General features: G+C 46.4%; 1 protein-coding gene across 1 annotated transcript in view; it reads right to left on the reverse strand.

The window, feature by feature from the left end:
- CACNA1A (calcium voltage-gated channel subunit alpha1 A) overlaps positions 1 to 20,430 on the reverse strand; it is a 202,758-nt gene that overhangs the window by 80,928 nt on the left and 101,400 nt on the right. Inside the window, exons 7-11 of the mRNA XM_006918781.1 lie at positions 11,677 to 11,780; positions 10,437 to 10,552; positions 9,222 to 9,278; positions 8,059 to 8,148; positions 12 to 41 (exon numbers count right to left, since the gene is read on the reverse strand). Coding sequence (XP_006918843.1) covers positions 12 to 41; positions 8,059 to 8,148; positions 9,222 to 9,278; positions 10,437 to 10,552; positions 11,677 to 11,780 — 397 coding nt within the window. The remainder of the gene's footprint in view (positions 1 to 11; positions 42 to 8,058; positions 8,149 to 9,221; positions 9,279 to 10,436; positions 10,553 to 11,676; positions 11,781 to 20,430) is intronic.

A 20,430-nucleotide genomic window follows, 5' to 3' on the forward strand; every position in this document is an offset into this window, starting at 1 on the left:
CAGCGTGGCACTTTTAATGCTGGCTCGGGCAAAGGGAGACCCTGCCAGGGAAAAGATGGAGAACGTCAGGGTGCTCCCATGCAGGAAATTCACCGACGCGTGGCCCAGGCATGGATTGTGGCCAGGGGTCCCATTAGCCTCCCCAGCAAGCCGTCTGGCCCGAGGGAACCATAATAATCCAAGGTCTTAGCTATCCAGAGATGGAGCTTACAAGGAGGTGTCCCTGAAAATAATGGTATTGAAAATAACCAATGAGAGCTCAGGGTGTCAGTGGGGAGGCTGGTGGCTCTCATTGCCAGAGCCAACCTTCTGTGTCTCCCCCTCCTGGCCACGTCTGATGACTCGGGGGGGCGGGGGTCATAACGCAGAGCTGCATGGAGCATGCTTGGAAAGCCTCCAAGAGGAGGTGTAGACAAGACTCTAGCTTTCCACGGACACTTCACTTTAGAAATGATCACTGAGGAACGAACCAGCAGTGTCCTCTGCCTGCACATGGTTTTGCTCTTAAGCATTTATGAAGCACCTACTGTGTGCCAAGCTCTGTTCCAGATACTCAAGATACTCTAATTAATAGACAGAGCCTTGCCTTCCTGAGACTGATGCTGCAGTGGGGGAGATAGACAGCAAACATAACATAATAAATAATAGTGCGATAGAAGGTAAAAAGCACTTTGGGGAAAAAAAAAAGTAGAGCAGAATAAGGGGATTGGGAGCCCCAGGAGGGACCACCGGACTGGCTATAGTAGTAAGTCAGGTGGTCAAGGTGAAGGTATTGACCTGAGTCACCTTAGAATCTTAGGCTGCGTAAATAGCAAGTGCAAAGGTCCTGAGGCTAGAAATGTGCCTACCAGACATATTCAAGAAACAACATAAAGAGATCAGCATGGCTAGAGTAGAGTGTTTGAGGAGGACAGAGGGAAGAGGTAAGGACAGGTAGGTGACAAGGCAGGTCGTGACAGGCCTTGTGGGCTGAGGGAGGACTTTGGCTTTTGCTCTGCGTGAGGTGGGAGCCATGGAGGGCTCTGAGCAGAGAGAGGGGAGATGAGCTCTGACTCAGGTGCTCACGGGTGTCCTCTGGCTGCGGTGGGAAGAACAGACCACGGAGGGCACAGACAGGAGCTGTGTGATCAGGGAAAAGGCTGGTGCACCGGTGCAAGCAGATGATGATGGGGGCCGGACTCTGTGGTGGCTGAGAAGAGTGGCGAGTAGGCAGATCTGGGATGTATTATTTAAGGTAAATTTCAACATTTGCTGATGAATCAAGTGTGGGTGTGAGAGAGAGGGAGGAGCCCAGGTTTCTGGCTTGAGTACCTAGAGGGATAGAGCGGCCATCCGCAGAGAGGGATAGGTTTTGGGGGGAGGGTCAGAGTTCAGTTTTAGATATTGATTTTATCTTCTAAAATATCTCTTCTTGAAAACCTTCAATTGCATTCGTGTTTATTGTTCTTCATTGGTTGATTCATTCTTTCATTTATTCATCAGTTTACTCGTTCATTAGTGTGCTCATTTGTTCATTCATCATTCATTCACTCATTTATTCATTCGTCCATTCCTTCATTCCTTCATTTGTCCAGTCACCTGTCCATTCATCCAGCATGTTCATCAACCCCAACCCACTGGCCAAGCACCGGACACAGCAAACATCTCGCAGGACACCACTTCCTGTTAGCAAAATTCTAAACAGAGGTTGCAAGTTGGCATCCCAGGGGCCATACTGGTTCATCCTGGGTTCGTAAAAGTTGAAATTATTGGTCCACATTTAAAAACTGGGATATTTTCCATAAAATATGGATTTCAGCTTCTCATGAATGAAAATAATAGCTGATCTTTCTTAGACATTTAGCAGGCACCAGGCACAGCGGAGGATACATTCTACACGATAAACTGCCTGCTCCTCATTGCAACCGTGGTAAGTAGGGACCATTGTTATCCCCATTTTATAACCAAGGAAACAAAGGCTGAGAGGGGTCTGGTGACTGTTAAGAAGCATTAAGTCGGTTCAGAGCCTGTGTTCTCAGCCACCACACTACACCCATTCCTGGAACATGTAGCCAGGAAGAGGGGCACATTCCCAGCCGGCAGCAGTTGGCCAGGCCTGGTGACCCCAGAGGCCTTGAGAACCCAGGGAAGCGCCATGTGGCCCTTCCTAGTTGGAATATTTCTGGTCCCTGCAGCTCCCTCAAAGTGCTCAGACCTGCAGGTATCCACAGGGCAGGGCAGAGAAGAATGAGCTTGAAGGTCTCAGGGGTCAGGGAGGGAGTCTCCATGACCGAGAGAGGGGCGGGGGAGAGGGAGAGGGAGAGGGAGAGGGAGAGGGAGGAGGCCTTGAGAACCCAGGGAAGCGCCATGTGGCCCTGCCTAGTTGGAATACTTCTGGTCCCTGCAGCTCCCCCAAAGTGCCTCAGTCAGACTGCAGGCATCCACAGGGCAGGGCAGAGAAGAATGAGATCCTTGAAGGTCTCAGGGGTCAGGGAGGGAGTCTCCATGACCGAGAGAGGGGCGGGGGAGAGGGAGAGGGAGAGGGAGAGGGAGAGAGCGAGCAAGCGCAAGCTCGTGTGAGGGAGGGAGGGAGGGAGAGCTCGATCTCACAGTGGGCAGGAGCTCCCCAACCCCTATTTCTGCTAGAAATACATTGAAAACCTGGCTCCTGGCTTTATCATCAACCAGTGAGTGACCCTGGGCAAGTCACCTTGCATCTTGGGACTCTGTACCTCCATCTGTAAATCAACTACACATTCCACCTCACAGGGCTGTTGGGAGGAATCAGTAGGTTAATAGTTAATACACATTAGCACGATGTGTTATTAATACATATTACGGTTATTGGGCATAAAATCTTGTATTGAACCCCAAGAGCTGATATCAAGACCCAGTCCACATGCCAACTCATTGAGGAAGTCTTTCCTGATCACTAGACCTGCAACAGGCATACTGCTCATTGGGAAGGGAGAGGGAAGTAAATATTAATTGAACACCTACTATGTGCCAGTCTCCCCTATTAGCTGCGCACTACCATCTCTATTTATTGCATTTCATATTCCCTTTGATCCACACTCCCTTTTTCTATACATTTTTGTCTCTAATGTTCTTCTGCGGTCTGGAATTGTAATTGCAGGCAACCCTTAGATTTTAAAAATAATTTTAACAAGATACTTTATGAAACCCAATATTTCCAAAATATTATCATTTCAACATGGAATTAATATAAAATATATTTAAGAAAAATTTTACACTCTTTTTTGGGGTACTAAGTTTTCCAAATCCGATATATTATTATGAGGCACATCTCAGTCCAGAGCTGCCCCGTTCAAGGGGTCAAGAGCCAGAGGAGGCCAGCACCAGTCTGGAATGTTCCATGGTGAGGATAGCAGTATGTCACCATCAAGGCTTAACCTGGGGATTTTTGGCAATTCAGATGCCCTTAAAATTCTCTGTAAATTGAAATAGGTGCCGCCCAAGTTGTGGGTTGAACTGTGTCCCTCAAAGGGATGTGCTGAAGTCCCAACCGCTGGGACCTGTGGATGTGAAGGAGGGTCTTTGCGGCCGTCATCGAGTTACGATGAGGTCAGACTCGATTAGAGTGGGCCCTAAACCCAACGGCTAGTGTCCTTATAAGAGGAGCAGACAGAGACACACAGGAGAAGACCGTGTGACGACAGAGGCAGAGCCTGGAGGATGCATGTACAAACGAGAGATCGCCAAGGATTCCTGAGAACCCCAGGAGCTGAGAGAAGAGCACGGGACAGATTCTCCCCTAGGACCCTCAGGGCCAGCACAGTCCTGTCCACACCTTGATTTCAGTTTGGACTGCTGGCCTCCAAAACTGTGAGAGAATGCATTTCTGTTGTTTTAAGTTGCCCAGTTGACGGTACCTTGTGCCGGCAGCCCGAGGAAACGAATACAGTCCACATGGAACTCACATCCTTCAAATCATCTAAATGGAATCCGATTTTCCTAAAGCAATGGTGCTGTGACTGCAGCTTCCATTCACGGCTCAACTTTTCCTATAAATGACTCCAGTTCCGTATTTCAGTAATAAGTTATGAAATCACTTTATAATGTATTTATCAACTGATTTGACATTGCGTTAAAATCACTGGTTATGTAAGACTGTGAGGAGAAACACCACACAATTCCTGCCTTATTTTGAAACTTCTTCTTCTTATGATGATTATTATTACTATTATTTTACATAAACGAATAAAGGTAAAGGGGTTTCCTTCTCAGAACCCTAGAATTCTAGAAGTCTCTTTCTGGGTGGTTTAGGAAATCACCCAGAGTGGGGGCCACTTCCTGTGCGTTTCTGAACTACCAGGCAGAGGAACTAGATTTTGGTGGGTTTGCCTGTAGCAAATGGTCCCAGGAGACCGAGCCACTGGCCTGCGTTTTAGGTCCATAAAGAAAGCTGAAAGTCACCTGCTTTCTTAACAGAGGTGCTGTAGGACACCGTCAGCTCTTATTCAGTCTGACAGCTTCCTATTTCAGTTTCTTGTGGTCCTTTGATCACATGTTTATCAAACGCCAGCCTGGAACCTGGGTTCTCCAGCAGCAAGTTTTCTTATGTCAGCCTCAAATTCAAGAGAAGGACTCCCGTAGACAAACCCGTGTTTTGCGGGTGTCATCAAGTTACGATGAGGTCAGACTCAATTCAAGTGGGCCCTAAACTCAACGGCTAGTGTCCTTGTAAGAGGAGGAGACAGAGACACATAGGAGACAATCGCCCCCATGTTACGAGCTGAACTGTGTCCCACCAAATCCACATGTTGAAGTCTTAACCCCCGTGACCTCAACATGTGATGTATTTGGAGACAAGGCCTTTAAAGAGGTCATTAAATGAAAATGAGGTCATTACTTTGGGCTCTAATCCAGTATGACTGGCGTCCTTATAAGAAGTGGGGCTTAGGACACAGACACACAGAGGGAAGACTTTGTAAAGACGCAGGGAGAAGATGTCTACAAGCCAAGGAGCGAGGCCTCAGAACAAACCAACCCTATTGACACCTTAATCTCAAACTTCCAGCCTCCAGAACTGTGAGAAAATAAATATCTGTTCTTTAATCACTCAGTCTGCGCTATGTTATTATACTGACCCTAGAGAATGAATACACTCTCCCCATTCCACGTGAAGGCTGGTTTAAAAATGCCTCCTTCACAAATCTGTCTTTGCTTTTCCGCCAAATTCCTCCCTGCTCTGCACAGCCATGAGATTCCTTATAATTAGTCTCTGTTGCTTCTAAGTAACTTTAAACTTATCTGATTACTTTTCTGATTTCAAAAGTGACATGTCACTAATTCATACCTTCCAGAAAAATATCATGTAAAACATGAAAATCCCTTGCAATCCTCCAGTTTCTATATCTTCGAGTACCTCTTATACTGTGGATGAAAAGGGGGCGCTGTAATAAATTTAACTCATGGGGTGATCTGATCATAAATGCCTAACTGGAATTTATGGTCAGGAGTCACACCCCAGGCACATAACTCCTTTAATAAAAGGTTTACTTTGCCTTAAGCAAGCCCTGTCTGTTGTTCTTATGCATCTAGGTTAACACACCTTTGAAATGCCTCTTTTTCAGACCCCTCAGAGGCATAACCACCCTCAAGGGAGCACATAATCTTGTTAATTATCTCATAATCCAATCCCCTCCTTGCTTTCCCCCACCTTCATGTAATCTTCCTTATGCCCCCTCCTTAATCCCAAATGCAAATAAGAAGCTGCAAATTGCTACTCTCTGGAGCATCTGAGATCTTGCTTTCTGAAACCACCATCAGTTTGGCTCAAATAATCTTCTGTAAAAATTCTCTATGGGTTTGGACGTTTCTTATGTCGATACACTCTTTAATATTGTTTAAAAATAGAGCATACCTTTTACATAAGTTGTGCGACTTACTTTTTTTACTGAAAAATATATTTCAAACATCTTTCCATGCCAGTAGCAACCTCGATATTTTCCTGGCTGCACAGTATTCCATAGTATGTAAATGCTATATAGCATTTCTTTAACCATCTTCCCATTTTGGGGCACATGCGTTGTTTCTGGTTTTTAATTTTTTGAATGTCAGAAACAATGCTGTTGAAAGGAGGCTTCGCAGGGATATTTTTGCACATGCGAAGAAATGCTTCGAAGTAGAAATGCCAGGTCAAAGAATATAAACATCTAGAATTAAATAACGCCAAACCGTACATGAGAAACACTGCAAATTAACACTCCTCCTGCCAATAGCATATGACAATGCTCATTCGCCACATCTTTGCCGACATTAGTTAGTATTACTTTTTCATCTTTTCTCGAATGATTAATGAAAAATCGTCTCTCCCTGTTAATTAAGAGCAGGTATTCAATCTCATTCATGGAGGAGATCCTGACTTAGGTTCCCCAATTTTTTTCAGTGCCTCGTATTTAACAAATGTAGTATGGACAAAAATGTTTGCCTATCAAAATATAACAAATTTTAAAAAGTGGAAGCAACCTAATTGGGAAAACACGTAGGACAGACATAATTAATCAAATGCACTGAGCATTGATGGAGCGCTATAATCTTCGAACTTGCTAGAAAGAGAGAAACAGATGTACCCACAAGTAAAAACAGGACTAGTTCATCATTACAAGGAAAAGAGTATGTTTTGGCTAGAAGTTAAAAATGCAAATGAAAACAAACTTTAAGGGATCATTACAAACCGACTTCATTGGTAAAGGAAGGGAAATGGGTAATACACAACGGCCAGGGTGGGAAATCCGTGAATGTATGCGTGCTTGGCAGGTTTATAAATGGGTTCAGTGTTTTTGAAACTCATGAGGGTTCAGTGAATAATGAGTTGAAAAGCTGTTAATATCTTTGATCCTATAATTATCCCCAAGGAAACACGCCCAAAGGGTGGGGGGAATAATTGTACATAAATGTTCACAGCAGTGCTCCTCGTAAGAGCAAATATTGGAAACAGCTCAAACGCCACATAATAGAACCATAGCTAAGCAAATCTAGAGTAGCCACCCTTACGGAGTATGGGGACCGCGATGGAAATTATGTAGAAACTCAGTAGTTGGGTGATTAACTTGGGTTGAGTGAAAAAAGCAGAGTATAAAATAGTTGGTGCCTGTGGATTAGAAACACGTGTAAATATTTAATTCCTTCCTTCGTTTCCTTCTTCCCTCCCTCCTTCCCCTTCTCTCCTTCCTTTGCTCTCTTTCTTTCTTCTTCCCTCCCTCCCTCTCTCTCCCATCCTTTCCTCCTCCCTGCTCTAGTCACGCAAGTCCCCAATCGGCCTAAATGTCTTCTCCCTTCTGAGTCTTGTGCGGTCTCCTCTACCTGGATGTTCCCCCACCATCGCGTTCAGCCTTGGAATTTTTAAAAACTCAGTTCAAAAAATAAGATATTCTCCTTGGAGAAGGTCAAAAGCAACACAGTCTCAAGATACGGTGAGCAGGTAAAGGGTACGTGTCTCCCACTTCAAACTGCCCTTTGCGATGACCAAGAGCAATAGTCTGAGCACAGTCTTCTACACGGTTCTCTCTGCTTTCACTGCCATGGTGAGCAACTACCCAGCCTTCGGTTCTCAGCTTCAATGTCATCTCTTCTGAGAAGACTTCCCTGACTTCACCCACTCTCCAGAGCAGGCCAAGCCCAGCACATCTCCTCTGCAGTGCCATTATCATGACAGGTTTGTGTGACTGTTTAATATCTATTTCTTGCACTGAATGGCAAGCTCCACATGGGTAGGGATGTGGTCTCTGTCTTGCTCACAACTGGGCACCTAATAAGAGCAGCCCTTCAATGAGTCCTGTTGAATAATAATATTATTCATGAATGATGAATGAAAAATGTCAGGCAACATTGTTGGGAGCTTATTCTTTGCCAGATGCTGTTCTAAATGCTTTCTGTGGATTATTTAGCTTAATCTTCACAACAATATTAGAAGACATTCCCATGATCATGTCATCTGCCCAGGATACACAGATGCAAAGGGACAGAGCTGAGACCCAAATCCTGGCAACCTGGTGCTCGAGCCTTCTGCTCGTACCTCTCGGACGTTGGTGACACACAGAAGGAGAGACTCACCCACAGAGGCGATATCGGCGAGCTGACTCTCGGCCTCCTCGGGGTTGAGCAGGTCTGTCTTGCTTTTCTTTATGGTGGCTCTCCGCAGAGCTCCAACAATGGAAACATAGCAAGAGAAAAAGATGTGACCCTTTTTGCGACAACAATGGTACCGACCAGGTGTGTCCTGGGGGCCAGGAGCTCTGTCAGGGACATTCTATGTGTCATCGGATTTAACCCTTACGGCAATCCAGTTTGATGGAAAGTAACATTACACCCACTTTACAGATGTGCAGACTGGGGGCTCAGGGAGGTCACAGGACTTGGCCCAAATCGAAAAGACGAGAATAGAGTCCATTCAATCTAAGTCTGGGATCTCAGCCACCGTTTCTCCTCTGGGAGCCCCGGGACTGGACTCTGGAACAATGATGCCTGTGAAGATCGTCCACCCCTTGACTTCAGCGTACTTGCTAGGCAGGCTGGGACCGTGGACGCCTGTCCTCAGGATTGAGTCTCCGCTCCCCCAAGAGCTTTCCAGGGGACAACGAGCTGAGCCACCATTTCCATTTCCAATAAAGTGATTACCCTGTGGGTAATCTCTTCCCCTCCCCCCAAATAGTAACCTATGGAGATGGAGTCCCAGCTCCTCTATTTCCTTCTCACTTCTGATATTTTTAATCAAAACCTCTTGTTTGTTCCGTCTAGTCAAATTTCTGACACGTAAGCCAACCGTCCTTAACAGTAAGCTGGCTTATTGGTTAAATTATGATGATTGATTTTCTTAATTTAGCAAACACAAAGGGTGCCAACCGTGAGCCAGGCACTGTTCTGGGCATTTGCAAGAATTAATGTAACCCTCATAAACAACCCAGCAAAGTGGGTACTATTACGGTCATGCCCATTTTGCAGATGAGAAAAACAGGCACAAAGCAGAAGACGCTGGGCACATGGTTAGGGCGGGAAGGGCAGGTCGGAAGATTCAAACTCTGTGCCAAGATCCAGAAACACCTCGAGGAGGCAGATTCCTGCCATTCTCCATGTCTCCTGAGCCTGATCCGGTCTCATGTTTGTTCTTGGCATCACCTGGGCCCTGAGCATCCATCCCCTGGAGGCCCTTTGGACCAAGCGGCCTAGCTTCCCTTCTGTCCTAGGACCCTCCCCCGAGCCAGGTTCAGGACAGTTACCATCAAAGGGGTGCCTCTGCTCCCCGTCGGTTTCATCCTCGGCGAGGATCACCTCTTCTGAGGAGGAAGAGCACAAAGTTAAGCTCTAGTGTCCGGAGGGCTCCCCTGGGGACGAGTTCCCTTGGACTAGAAAGGAGAAGGGTCCACCTGGCCACTTCCACTCTCCCCTTGCTGATGGCGACAGCTCAATCAGCCAGAAATGTGCTGCTCAGTTATTTCTGACTCCCAGCCCCTCTTCAGCTGCAGTAGAAAGAGCACAATGATTCCCACCTCCCTCAAAATAAAAACCAGCATCCTTACTACAGCCTATACGGTTTTGCCTGATCCAGCCCCCGTCACCTCACTGCCTTCCTCCCCTCCACTCTCTCCCCCACTCACTCGGCTCCGGCCACACTGACTTCCTTGCTATGACTCAACTCTGCTCCTACTTCAGGGCCTTTGTGCAGCCTGGAGTGCCCTCCCCTAGACATCCACACGCTTCCTTCAGGTCTCTGCCCAGACGTCGCCTTCTCAAGAGAGAACCTCTCTGCTCATCATTCCACCTCCTCTGACCGTTGTCTGCCTCACTCCCTGCTTTATTTTTAATTAAAAATATTTTAAATTTATCCTGCTTCATTTTTCTTCTCAGCATTTGGCAGCACCCAACATTATGTGTATTTGTTTATTTTCTGTCTGTCTCACTAGGATATCTGAGCCCTGTGGGCTGGGATTTGGTCTGTTTTGTTCACTGCTATTCCTAGAACAGTGCCTGGCACACAGTGGGTGCCACCTAAGTGTTTGCTGAATGGCTGAACAAAGAAACATGTGTTCACTGTATGTCAGGTACTGCTCTTCTTAAGTGCCTTAGCTTGGGTTATCTCACTGAATTCCCAGACAACCTGATGAGGTAGGTACTATCATTATCTCTGGTTGACAGTTGAGGAAACTGAGGCACAGGGAGGCGAGGTGCATTGCTAGGAGGCGGCAGAGCTGGGACGTAAATCAGAGCGTGGTTTTGGAGCTCATATCCATTATGCACTGTCCTATTCTGGCTTTATCCCAGAGGTTTTACTATCATGCTCTGGATTCTTGTTGCTAAACATGGAGACTACCAGTTCGGCCCTCTTCCTCCTCCCATCACGACCCTCTGCTCATGTCTCTGAACTGGATGCATGACTCTGTGTGCCCTGTGGCCTGGGATGTCAGTTCTTGGGCCCCAGGATGAAAGGGCCTCACCTGCTTTTGAGATCCACTCCATGTACCCATTGAGCTCTCGTTCGATCTGTTGCTGCCGCCTCAGCTTCAGAAAAGCCCGCCGGTTTTCCACCCGCTCTCTTTCTTTGGCAAACTCTCTGCAGAAGCACGCAAGAAAAAGCACAAAAATGAGAGGCCTGGCTGCTCAATAAATTTCAGGGAGTTGGGATATGTGTGTGTATGTGAGGTTTCAGAAGTTCCGGAGGGGCAAGAGATTTCAACAAGTGTTATCGGGTCTTCTGGGAGAAAATAAGAATATTCTAGGAGTGGGTATCTCTGACAGCTTCCAACATTTCCCAACAACTGCACTCAGATAGAGAAAAAAAGCTAAACCATAAAGCATGCCATGCCAACCACTGCTAGCTGCATACCCCTTTCTCATTCTCGGTGCTCCTCGCTACGGAATATTTTCAGCCCTGTTTTAGGCTAGGCCAATGAGACACACGCTGAAGGTTTCTGCAGCAGCCACACTTCCCTGACATAGGCCCCACCCTTTCCTGTTTCCCTTCTTCCTCTTTCTGTTTGGAATGTGGGACGGCCGCCTTGTGAGTGTGAGGCAACCATCTTGAGACCATGAGGCATCCATGAGATTGAAAGGCATCCTTCTACTCTGAGAAGGATGTCGGAGTAGAAATCCGATGGCACCATAAAGCCACCATACCAGTCCCTAGACATCTCATTGGTAAGAAAAATGAAACTCATTTATGATTAAGCCAAAAAATCAATCCTGGGGAGTGGGAATGATGTGTGTCATAAAAATGCATATTTGATTGTAGGCTATAATTTTATATTCGGAAAACAGGACGGGGGAGGGGAACCCAACCTATTGGTTTTTTGAATGTAAATTACAGAAAGTAAAGTTCTATAGAATTTTATTGTGTGGTGGATTGCGGGGCTGAAAAATTTGGGAAAACCTTCTGAATGAGAAGTCAGAATTGGAAAGACGCTCTCCCTTCCCTGGGCAGAGGTAGGTCAATACCAGGGGCACAGTGTGCTGAGTCTAGGCTGGGATGGATTTCAGCTGCCATGAGTCCCTTCCCTGGGTCCCCCAGTAGTATACAACCTACACAGCTGTACATGGCTTGCTAATAATGGTCTAGCCAACCCAAGGCAAGGCAAGAGGTCTGTTCTCTGCCTGGAGAATGAAAACAAAGCTTCGATGGCCTCCTCCTGGTAAGAAGATGAAAAGGGAGAGTGGAATTGGGGAGTAGCAAAGACTTACCCTGACAGCACACCCAGCACGAGGTTCAGCATAAAAAAGGAGCCAATGATGATGAGAGGGATGAAGTACAACCAGTTCCAAGTGTTCCCTGAGGCATCGTTGCTCTGTGAGAGGCGAGGAGGGAAGGCAGGTGAGCACTGGGTGGGATGCAAGGTCTGACCTGACAGATTGGGGGAGGAGGAGTCCTGGTTCTTCTGGGGCTCTGTTTCCCTAATGTCCTTGACCTGCGGAGTCCTGGAGCTCTGGCAGCCCAGAGAGGGAAATGGAGCACAGGATCAACCAGTGGGGGAAACCTAGAAGTACCATTAGAAGGACAAAGCCCCTCCTAACCATGTAGTCCTCACAGGACCCGGGAACCAATGTGACATTCAGGAGAGCGTCCCAGACCAGACTCCAGGAGGAGAAGGAAAAAAGCAAAGCCCATCGAAATGAAGACATGAACCCCTGGTTCCCTCCCTTCTCCTTGACAGTCACACCCTTCCCTTAGAGGAGGTGCACGATGGCAGGGTCTGAGGACTAGCTTAAATCACTGAGCCGGACAGCAGGGCTGTGAGCCTTTCCTCAAGTGTCTCCCTCCTCTCTTTTCTGCTGCCTCAATATCAACCACGAAAAATCCCCAGAAGTTCCCAGCTCAATTTTCAGTGAGGGAGAAGTCCACATATAGAACACTTTACTCTGATGTGGTGAACAGAACACTGTGGCAAGAAGGAAGCAAGAAGAGGGGAAGAAAATCAAGGTGGGGAGGAAAGAGAAGGAGAGAGAGATGGAGAGAGAGAAAGAGAGAAAACCCAGCTCTTACAGAGTACTCACTGTGTGCCGGGAAGTCTTCTAAGCACATTATTTATGTTAGCTCATTTAATCATTTGATCCTCATAATACCCCTGTTATCAACATGCCCATTTTACAACGGAGGAGTTTCTGTGGCCCAGAAAGACAAACTTGTCAGCCCAAGGTCGCAGAGCCAGACAGTGGTGAACAGGGGATTTGAACCTGTGGACTTAACTTCTGTGCTGGGGAATCTTCAGCTTCAGCAGCCAGAGAAGGTGGAGCCTTCTGGTGAGTCACCAGCTCTGTGGCATCTGCAGAATGTGGGTCTCCCACACGTGGCTTTAAAAGCTCACCTTTAAAAGTACATTCAGTGCTGCTGTTGCCTGGCAGAAAGGCTAACATGAGAAAGACTGACACAGCCAAGTGCTGGTGAGTCTGCGGAGGAGCTGGAACCCCCAGGAGCTGCTGATGGGAGAGTAACATGGTGTACGCATTTCCTGTGGCTGCTAACAAAGGACCACAAACTGGGTGGCTTAAAAGAACAGAAATTTATGTCACAGTTCTGAAAGCTCAAGGCGTTGGCAGGGTTGTTTCCTTCTGGGGTCTGTGAAGGAGAATATATGCCAGGCCTCTCTCCTGGCATCTGGGGGTTTGCTGACAATCTTTTGTGTCCCCTGGCTTATAGATGTATCACTCTGATCTCCACTTTCATTTTAACATGATGCCCTCCCTGTGTGCATGTCTGTCCAGATCTCCTTTTATAAGAACACCAGTCATACTGGATTAGGGTTACCCTAATGACCTCATTTTAATATAACTAATTACTTCCGCAATGGCCCCATTTCCAAATAAGGTCACATTCTGATGTATTGGGGGCTATAGGACTTCAGTATATGAATTTCTCATTTGGGGGGACACAATTTAACCCATAATTCATGGTACAACCATTTTGAAAAATGAGTTGGGAATTCCTACTAAAGTTAATCACGCACCTTCACTACCACCTGGCAATTCCACTCCTGGGAGTGCGAACCTGTACATGCCAAAGGCACCAGCAAGAATGTTCACAGAGTGATCTTCGTGACTGCCCCAAACTGGGAGCGATCTAAATCCTTAGGATGAATACATGGAATACAGTGCGGTGAATGATTGCCGCTCATCACATGAAACCTTAGAGTTGCCAAGCACAGGAAGCCAGACGAAAAAGAGTGTACAGGTACAATTCTATTTACGTGAAGTATAAAAATAGGAAGACTAGTTGATGATGCTTGAGGTCCAGATGGGGCACCCTTTGGAGAGGGTGGCAGCTTGGATGGAGGCACTAGGAGGGGTGGGTTCTGGAGCTGAGAAGGTTCTGTTTTCTGATCTGGATGCTGGTCAAACAGGTGTGTTTTGTTTGTGAAAATCTACCAAGCTCCTCACTTATTATCTGTGGGGTTTTCTGAATGTTTATTTTATTTCAATAAAAAAAAAGTTTTTTATTTTTATTTTTTTAAGAAAGTCAACTTTACTTAAAGAGGAAGGAAATTCTGATACATGCTACAACATGGATAAACCTTGAGGACATTATGTTAAGAGAAATAAACCAGTCACAAAAGGACAAATACCATTGGTTTCACTTATATGAGGTCCTTAAAGGAGTCGGAATCATAGAGATAGAAAAGCAGAATGGTGGGTGCCAGGGGCTGGGTAAAGGGCAATGGAAAGTTAGCGTTTCGTGGGGGCAGAGTTTCAGTTTGGGAAGTTGAAAAAGTTCTAGAGATGAATAGCGATGATGATTGCGCAAAAATGCGAATGCACTTAATACTAGTGAACTGGACACCTAAAAATGGTTAAGATGATAAATGTGTGTCACCTCACTACTACCCCATCCCCCCCACAATAAAAAAAAATCTGAGAACCAATCAAACAAAGGGATCCTCACAGACACAGATGGGCTCTGGGGACAATGAATGTGTCAGCCTCCAGAACATTCCCTTGTTCTAACAAGCCCCCAAATTCTGATGCCTTGCTTCTAGAAGGTTCTGGAAGAACAAATTTAGTCATAAGAACAGAAGCCCGCCCTGGCCCACTGAAGAACAAGTCTGAATTCTCTGGAGAAGCAGGCTTGGGATGGAAACAGAGTAGTGGGGTGGGGGTTAGACTGAGCGAGGAGAAGAGGCTAAGGCCCCTTGTTGATGAGGCAGCCTCCTGTCTCAGACTCTGCCCACATCCCAGCTCCCTGGCAGACCCTGTGATCTGTGACATGTTGCTCAGCATAATAACAGACACCCACAGTGCCAGGTACAAGGTCTACTTGAGCTCACTTAATCCTCTCATGCATCCCAAAAGTTGGTACATATCCACTTCTCATTTTCCCAGGTGGGGAAACTGAGGCACAGAGAGGTCAAGTCTCATGCCCACGGTCTCTGCTGTGGGTTGCATTGTGTCCCCCCAAAGAGGTGATAGGTCCTAACCCCTACTACCTGTGAACGTGACTTTATTTGGAAATACGGTGTTTGCAGCTGCCATCAGGTTAAGATGAGGTCACCAGGGTAGGCCCTAATTCAATATGACCAGTGTCCTTTCAGGAAGAGAAAAATGCCAGGTGAAGACAGAGATACACGAGGGAGAGGATGGCCATGTGACAATGAAGGAAGAGACTGGAGGGACACAGCCTTGAGCCGAAGAATGCCAAGCGTCGACAGGAGCTAGGAAGAGTTAAGAAAGAATTCTGCCCAGAGTCTAAGGGAGTGTGGCCCTGCTGACACCTGGATTCCAGACTCCTGGCCTCTGGGACTGTGAGAAGCTACATTTCTGTTGTTCCGAGGCACCCCGTTGTGGTCCTTTGTTATGGCAGCCACAGAAAATGATAGTCACTGAGCTACTAAATGGCAGAGGTGCCCCCAACCCCCTCCACCTCCCTTCCCTCATCTCCTCTCAGTCTCCCCCTCCATCATCACTCTGCTCCAGCCACGTGGCCTCCTTATGGCACCTCAGATGCACTGTCCCACCACAGGGCCTTTGCACATGCTGCTGCCTCTGCCCGAAATGCCCTTCCTCCAGATTCCTACATGGCTCCTCCATCATCTCCTTCAGGTCTCTCTGCTCAAATGTTACCTTTTCTGATGGCCCTTCACACTTTCATCCTTCGTTTCTAATCCCACTGCCTACTCTATTTTTTCCCTTAGCGCTTCTCCTCCTCTATACGTTACTTATTTCTCCAAGGTGCTGTCCAGCTCCCTTGCTGGAATGTCAGTTGTACCAGGGGCTGGAACACAGTGCTTTCTGTTCCCTGCTGCATTCCCTAGCACAATGTCAAGCATGCAGGCAGTGCTCAATAAATGTCTGCTGAATGACTGAATGAGAGGTAGGTCTAAGCTTCCTGAACAGCCCACAGCCACAATCCTAAGCTGTGCTCCCTCCTCCTTCCTCCCTTGTCTGCTTTTCTTTCCCTGGGGACTGGGGTTCTGCTGCCTGATTTCAGAGACACTTGTTCTTTTTCTAAATCTAGCCCAGTTATTCAATTCCATGCTGTGGGTCCAACGACTGATGGAGAAGAGTTGGCAGAGGGTTGGGTGCCGTTTTTAAGTAGGAGGTGGGCTTTCCCTGGGGTTTGCTCGGGAGCAAGATGGGAAATATATTTCACAAGCGGAAAGACTGGAGCTGCCACAGCTGTTCCGTGATAGTGGAGAATGTGAGGGCACGAGCTTCCCCTCCTGCGTCTCATCCCTTTGGGAAGTTCAGGGTGGGGTGTGCATGAGTCTGGATGCAGGGATGAGGAAGGGTTTGGGAAACTTGCTCACTTGTTAAAATCATTAATAATACTGGGAAGGATGTGTCCTAAAGATAGTCTTGTCTTCCTTCCAAAAGCTTAAAAGAGTCACGCTGTCTGAAATGCTATTGGTATGGCTGATGGCCCTTCCCGGTCCTCCTGCGGTTGGCTGAGGGCTGCCTAAGTGCTGGCCAATGAGGAGTGAGTGGAAATACCTGCGTCACTTTTGGACCAGAGCACTGAACTGTCAGTGTGGGACCCTCTAGGGCTATCTTTACCTCTGGGACAGCCAGCTGGCAGCGTTCTACGTGGTGGCTGCTCCATTAGCTAGGTCCCAAGTGACTATGTTGAGCAAAGTTCTCTTCTCTCCCTCTGCCAACCTGTGCTGGACAGATAGTGGGAGCAAGAAAAGCATTCGTTGTTAGAACCACAGAGATTCTGGAGGATATTTGTCGCTGCAGCATAACCCAGCTTTCCTGACTGACAGACCCTGGTATCTCCTTAGTTCTCTCCTTCACTTCTTTCTCAAACGTCACTTTCTCACTGGCCATGATATAGATCTCATGAGGCAGATGGGGAAAAAGAATGTCTCCTGTATGTTCTATGGAGGAATCAGTAGAATTCATGATAACGAGATAGTTGTTTTTGTTCTCTGAGTCTCTGCCTAGAGCCCAATTTCCCCTCGATCTTGACTTGGTTGATCCTTCCTCTTCACTCAGCCGTAAGCTCCACTGAGCCTCCTCTGAGAAGCCCTCCTGGACTTTCCAACCCAAAAGCCTTCTCTTCCCTGCCACACAGCCAGGCATCTCATTCCCTTTCCAGTCCATTTCACATTTTGAACCATGTTTTTGATTTAGGCATTTACTTGTTTACAGGTACTTTGCTCCCTAAAATGTCAGCTTCTCAGTGCCCAGAACAACATGCAGCACACCGTAGGTGCTCACTGAGTGTTGGCTGCATGGTCAATATACATACCCTCAAGGTCCCTGTGGGCAGATTGTTTAGATAATACTAATGACAGGGAAACATACTTATTCCAAGTCCCAGTGATCAGGCTGTTTCCCTGGGAATCGGGAGGCAGGCAGGACGCCCACTGTCACTTTTGTAGAACCCGTTTGAGCTGATAAAATACGCCTTGATTCCCAGAACTGCCATATCTACTGGATGGGGAAACTGAGGCTGAGAGAGACAATATGATTTGCTTGGTTCACACAGGGTATGGATGGCACGGCTGGGGCTAGACCCGTCATTCTGGACTGCCACTGATTTTTTTTCCTACTTCACCCCTTGGCTGCACTTACATAGTGTTTAGTATTTATAATGATTGGCCGGCGAGAGCCTCAAAGGAGAAGGGAGGTACTGATTCATTCCAGTACTGCCGGGGTCTAGCATGGCGCTTGGCGCTTTGCAAGCACTCGATACTTGCCGAACAAATTAATGGTTGAGTCCCAGTAAAATTCTTAAGTGCCTTCTGTTTTATGGTTTATTTTCCTCTAATTTTTTGAGCATGGTTCATTCAGAAAAAATATAGAGGATGTAAAAAAAGTACTCAGCTCAGGAGAACACCCAATTCCGCAGCACAGGGGATAAAAATGGGGTGGATTTGACTATGACAGAGACAAAGCCCCGCGGTGGCCATGAGGGATGTCATATGTTCCCATTTATACCTGTTATTGATCCTGCAATTCCTGGTAATTATTTTTGGAGTCCTCCCTTCCTCATTCGCTCTCAAAATGGTTTGGGTGTGAATGATACATAATAGTGTCTCTTGGTCTAGGAGATGCCCTACCGCCGTCCCTGGCCTCATCAGGTCCCTCGCACCCTCATTCACTCCCCTCTGGCCACATGGGTTGTCTCACAAATGCCAAGCTCACTCGTGCCTCAGGGCCTTTGCACTGGCGGTCCCATCTACCTGGGTCTCTCTTCCCTTACATACCTTCATGGCTCCCCCTGACTTCCTTCAGGTCTTAGTAGAACTGCAACCTCTCACCTTGACAACTCACAGCCCCTCTACTGTTTTATTTTTCTCCCGAGCTTTCAGCATCCTCTAACACAGTAGTCGGCAAACTACAGCCACCTGTTTTTGTAAATTAAAGTTTTACTGTCACACGATCATGCCCATTCATTATGTATTTTCTCTGTGGTTGATATTGTGATATGACAGAAGACTGAGTAGTTGCAACAGAGACCTCATGGTCCACCAGGCCTGAAATATTTAAGGTACTAGCTGCCCTTTAGATATATAAATATAAAAATACATGTTTCTCTTAATTATTTTGCTTGATCACGTGTTAAAAATCCCAAACGGGGACTTTTGTCTCCTCTGTTCATTGGGTGCCTAAAAGAGTGCCTGCACACACAGGAGGCATTCGATGAAGTTTGTTGAATGACTATGTGACCTACAGTACTCCCAAATCTGACGTTTTGGTATTGGCCAAAAAGAACATCTATGAATGAAAAAGGGCTTAACTTAGGTCAAAGATAAGTTTCAACCATTAGTGACCACTGGTCGAGGAACATATGTATATAATCACCAACTAAACACTGTTTTGTTGCTTTCTTAATTGACATTAACAGAGGAAGAGAAGTAGAGACTAAGAGAAACAGAGAAAACCACAGAGAGGTACGGAGGAGGAGGAGGAGGAGGAGGAGGAGAGAGCGAGGGAGTGCACACCGAGTTCTCTTGTGTCTCTTATGGAGGCACTAATCCCATCATCAGGACCCCAGCGATCACCTCAACGGTCACCTCTGAGATTTTCTAGACAGAGTAACTGGAGAAGTCACTCGAGATATTCCCTTTGTCTCAGCTGTTGGGTGGGGGGAGGGCCTTTGGGGGTCCTGAGGGTAGAATTCAAGGAGTCTGTGAATCTGAATGGAAAAAAGCTAGCCCTTCACTTCCCCACATTTCCACTGGAACTGAGCATTTTCTTCCATTACGAAGGGAGGCAGCAAATGGCAGCAGTCTGGGCAGAACCGGTGACACCTGTCACCAACAGAGATCACACACAATTCACAGATATCATGCAAAGTCTTTTAAGTTTAACACTCTCATGAAATTACAGGAGTTATCTGCCCTGTCACCAGGTCCTGTTGGCAATGTGTTATAAACTCTATACCAGATACAAACCAATACCAAACCACATCATGAGTCTGTTTTAAAAAGTATTTTGATAACAATGTCAATACACTTGGTTTCCCCCATCAGCTCATGTCCTTTAATTTATGCCTTTAAAACCATCAGACTGACAAAGAGGTCCGTGGCTCAACAAGGTGAAGAATCTCTGAGGTGGAACAATCAGGTACCACATCATGCCTGTTAAAATGGCCACCATCAGAAGGATGAGATAAAAAGTGTTGGCGAGGATGTGGTGGGAATGTAAATGGATGCAGCCCATGGAAACAATTATGGAGGTTCCTTAAAAAATTAAAAATAGAACCACTTTATGACCTAGCAATTCCACTTCTGGAAATCTATTCAAAGGAAACAAAAATACTAACTGGAAAAGATACCTGCACCCCCGTGTTCACTGCAGCATTCGTCATAACAGACAAGCTATGGAAACAACTTAAGTGTCCACTGATGAATGAACGGATAAAGAAAATATGATACACATACACAGTGGGATACTATTCAACCATACAAAAGAAGAAAATCCTGCAAGTTGTGGCAACATGGATGGACCCTGAGAGCATTATGCTGAGTGAAATAAACCAGAAAGAGAGAGAGACCTACTCTATGATCTCACTTATATGTGGAATCGAAATAAACCAAACTCCTAGAAAAAGAGATCAGATTTGTGGTTATCAGAGGCAGGGGTGCGGGGTGGGAACTAGGTGAAGGTGGTCAAAGGTACAAACTTCCAGTTATACGATAAGTAAGTGCTAAGGATGGAATGTACAACAGGGTGACTGTAGTTGACAGTGCCGTATGGGACTGGAAAGATGCTAAGAGAGTGGATCCTAAGAGTTCTTATCACAAGGGGAAAAAAAACAATTTTTTTGGTAACTATATGAAGTGATAGATTAACTAAACTTACTGTGGTAGTCATTTTGCAATACAAGTATGTCAAGTCATTATGCAATGCACCCTAAACTTCTATGTTGTATGCCAATTATATCTCAATAAAACTGGAAAAAAAAAAACTGAGGTGGGCTCTCCTCCCAATCTTCCATCTTTTCTGCCCGAGACTTTAGTGAGTTTTAAGAAACAACTGACTCCTTTAAAAGCTAAA

This window comes from Pteropus alecto, unplaced genomic scaffold (assembly GCF_000325575.1).
Source record: "Pteropus alecto unplaced genomic scaffold, ASM32557v1 scaffold388, whole genome shotgun sequence".
NCBI lineage: Eukaryota > Metazoa > Chordata > Mammalia > Chiroptera > Pteropodidae > Pteropus > Pteropus alecto.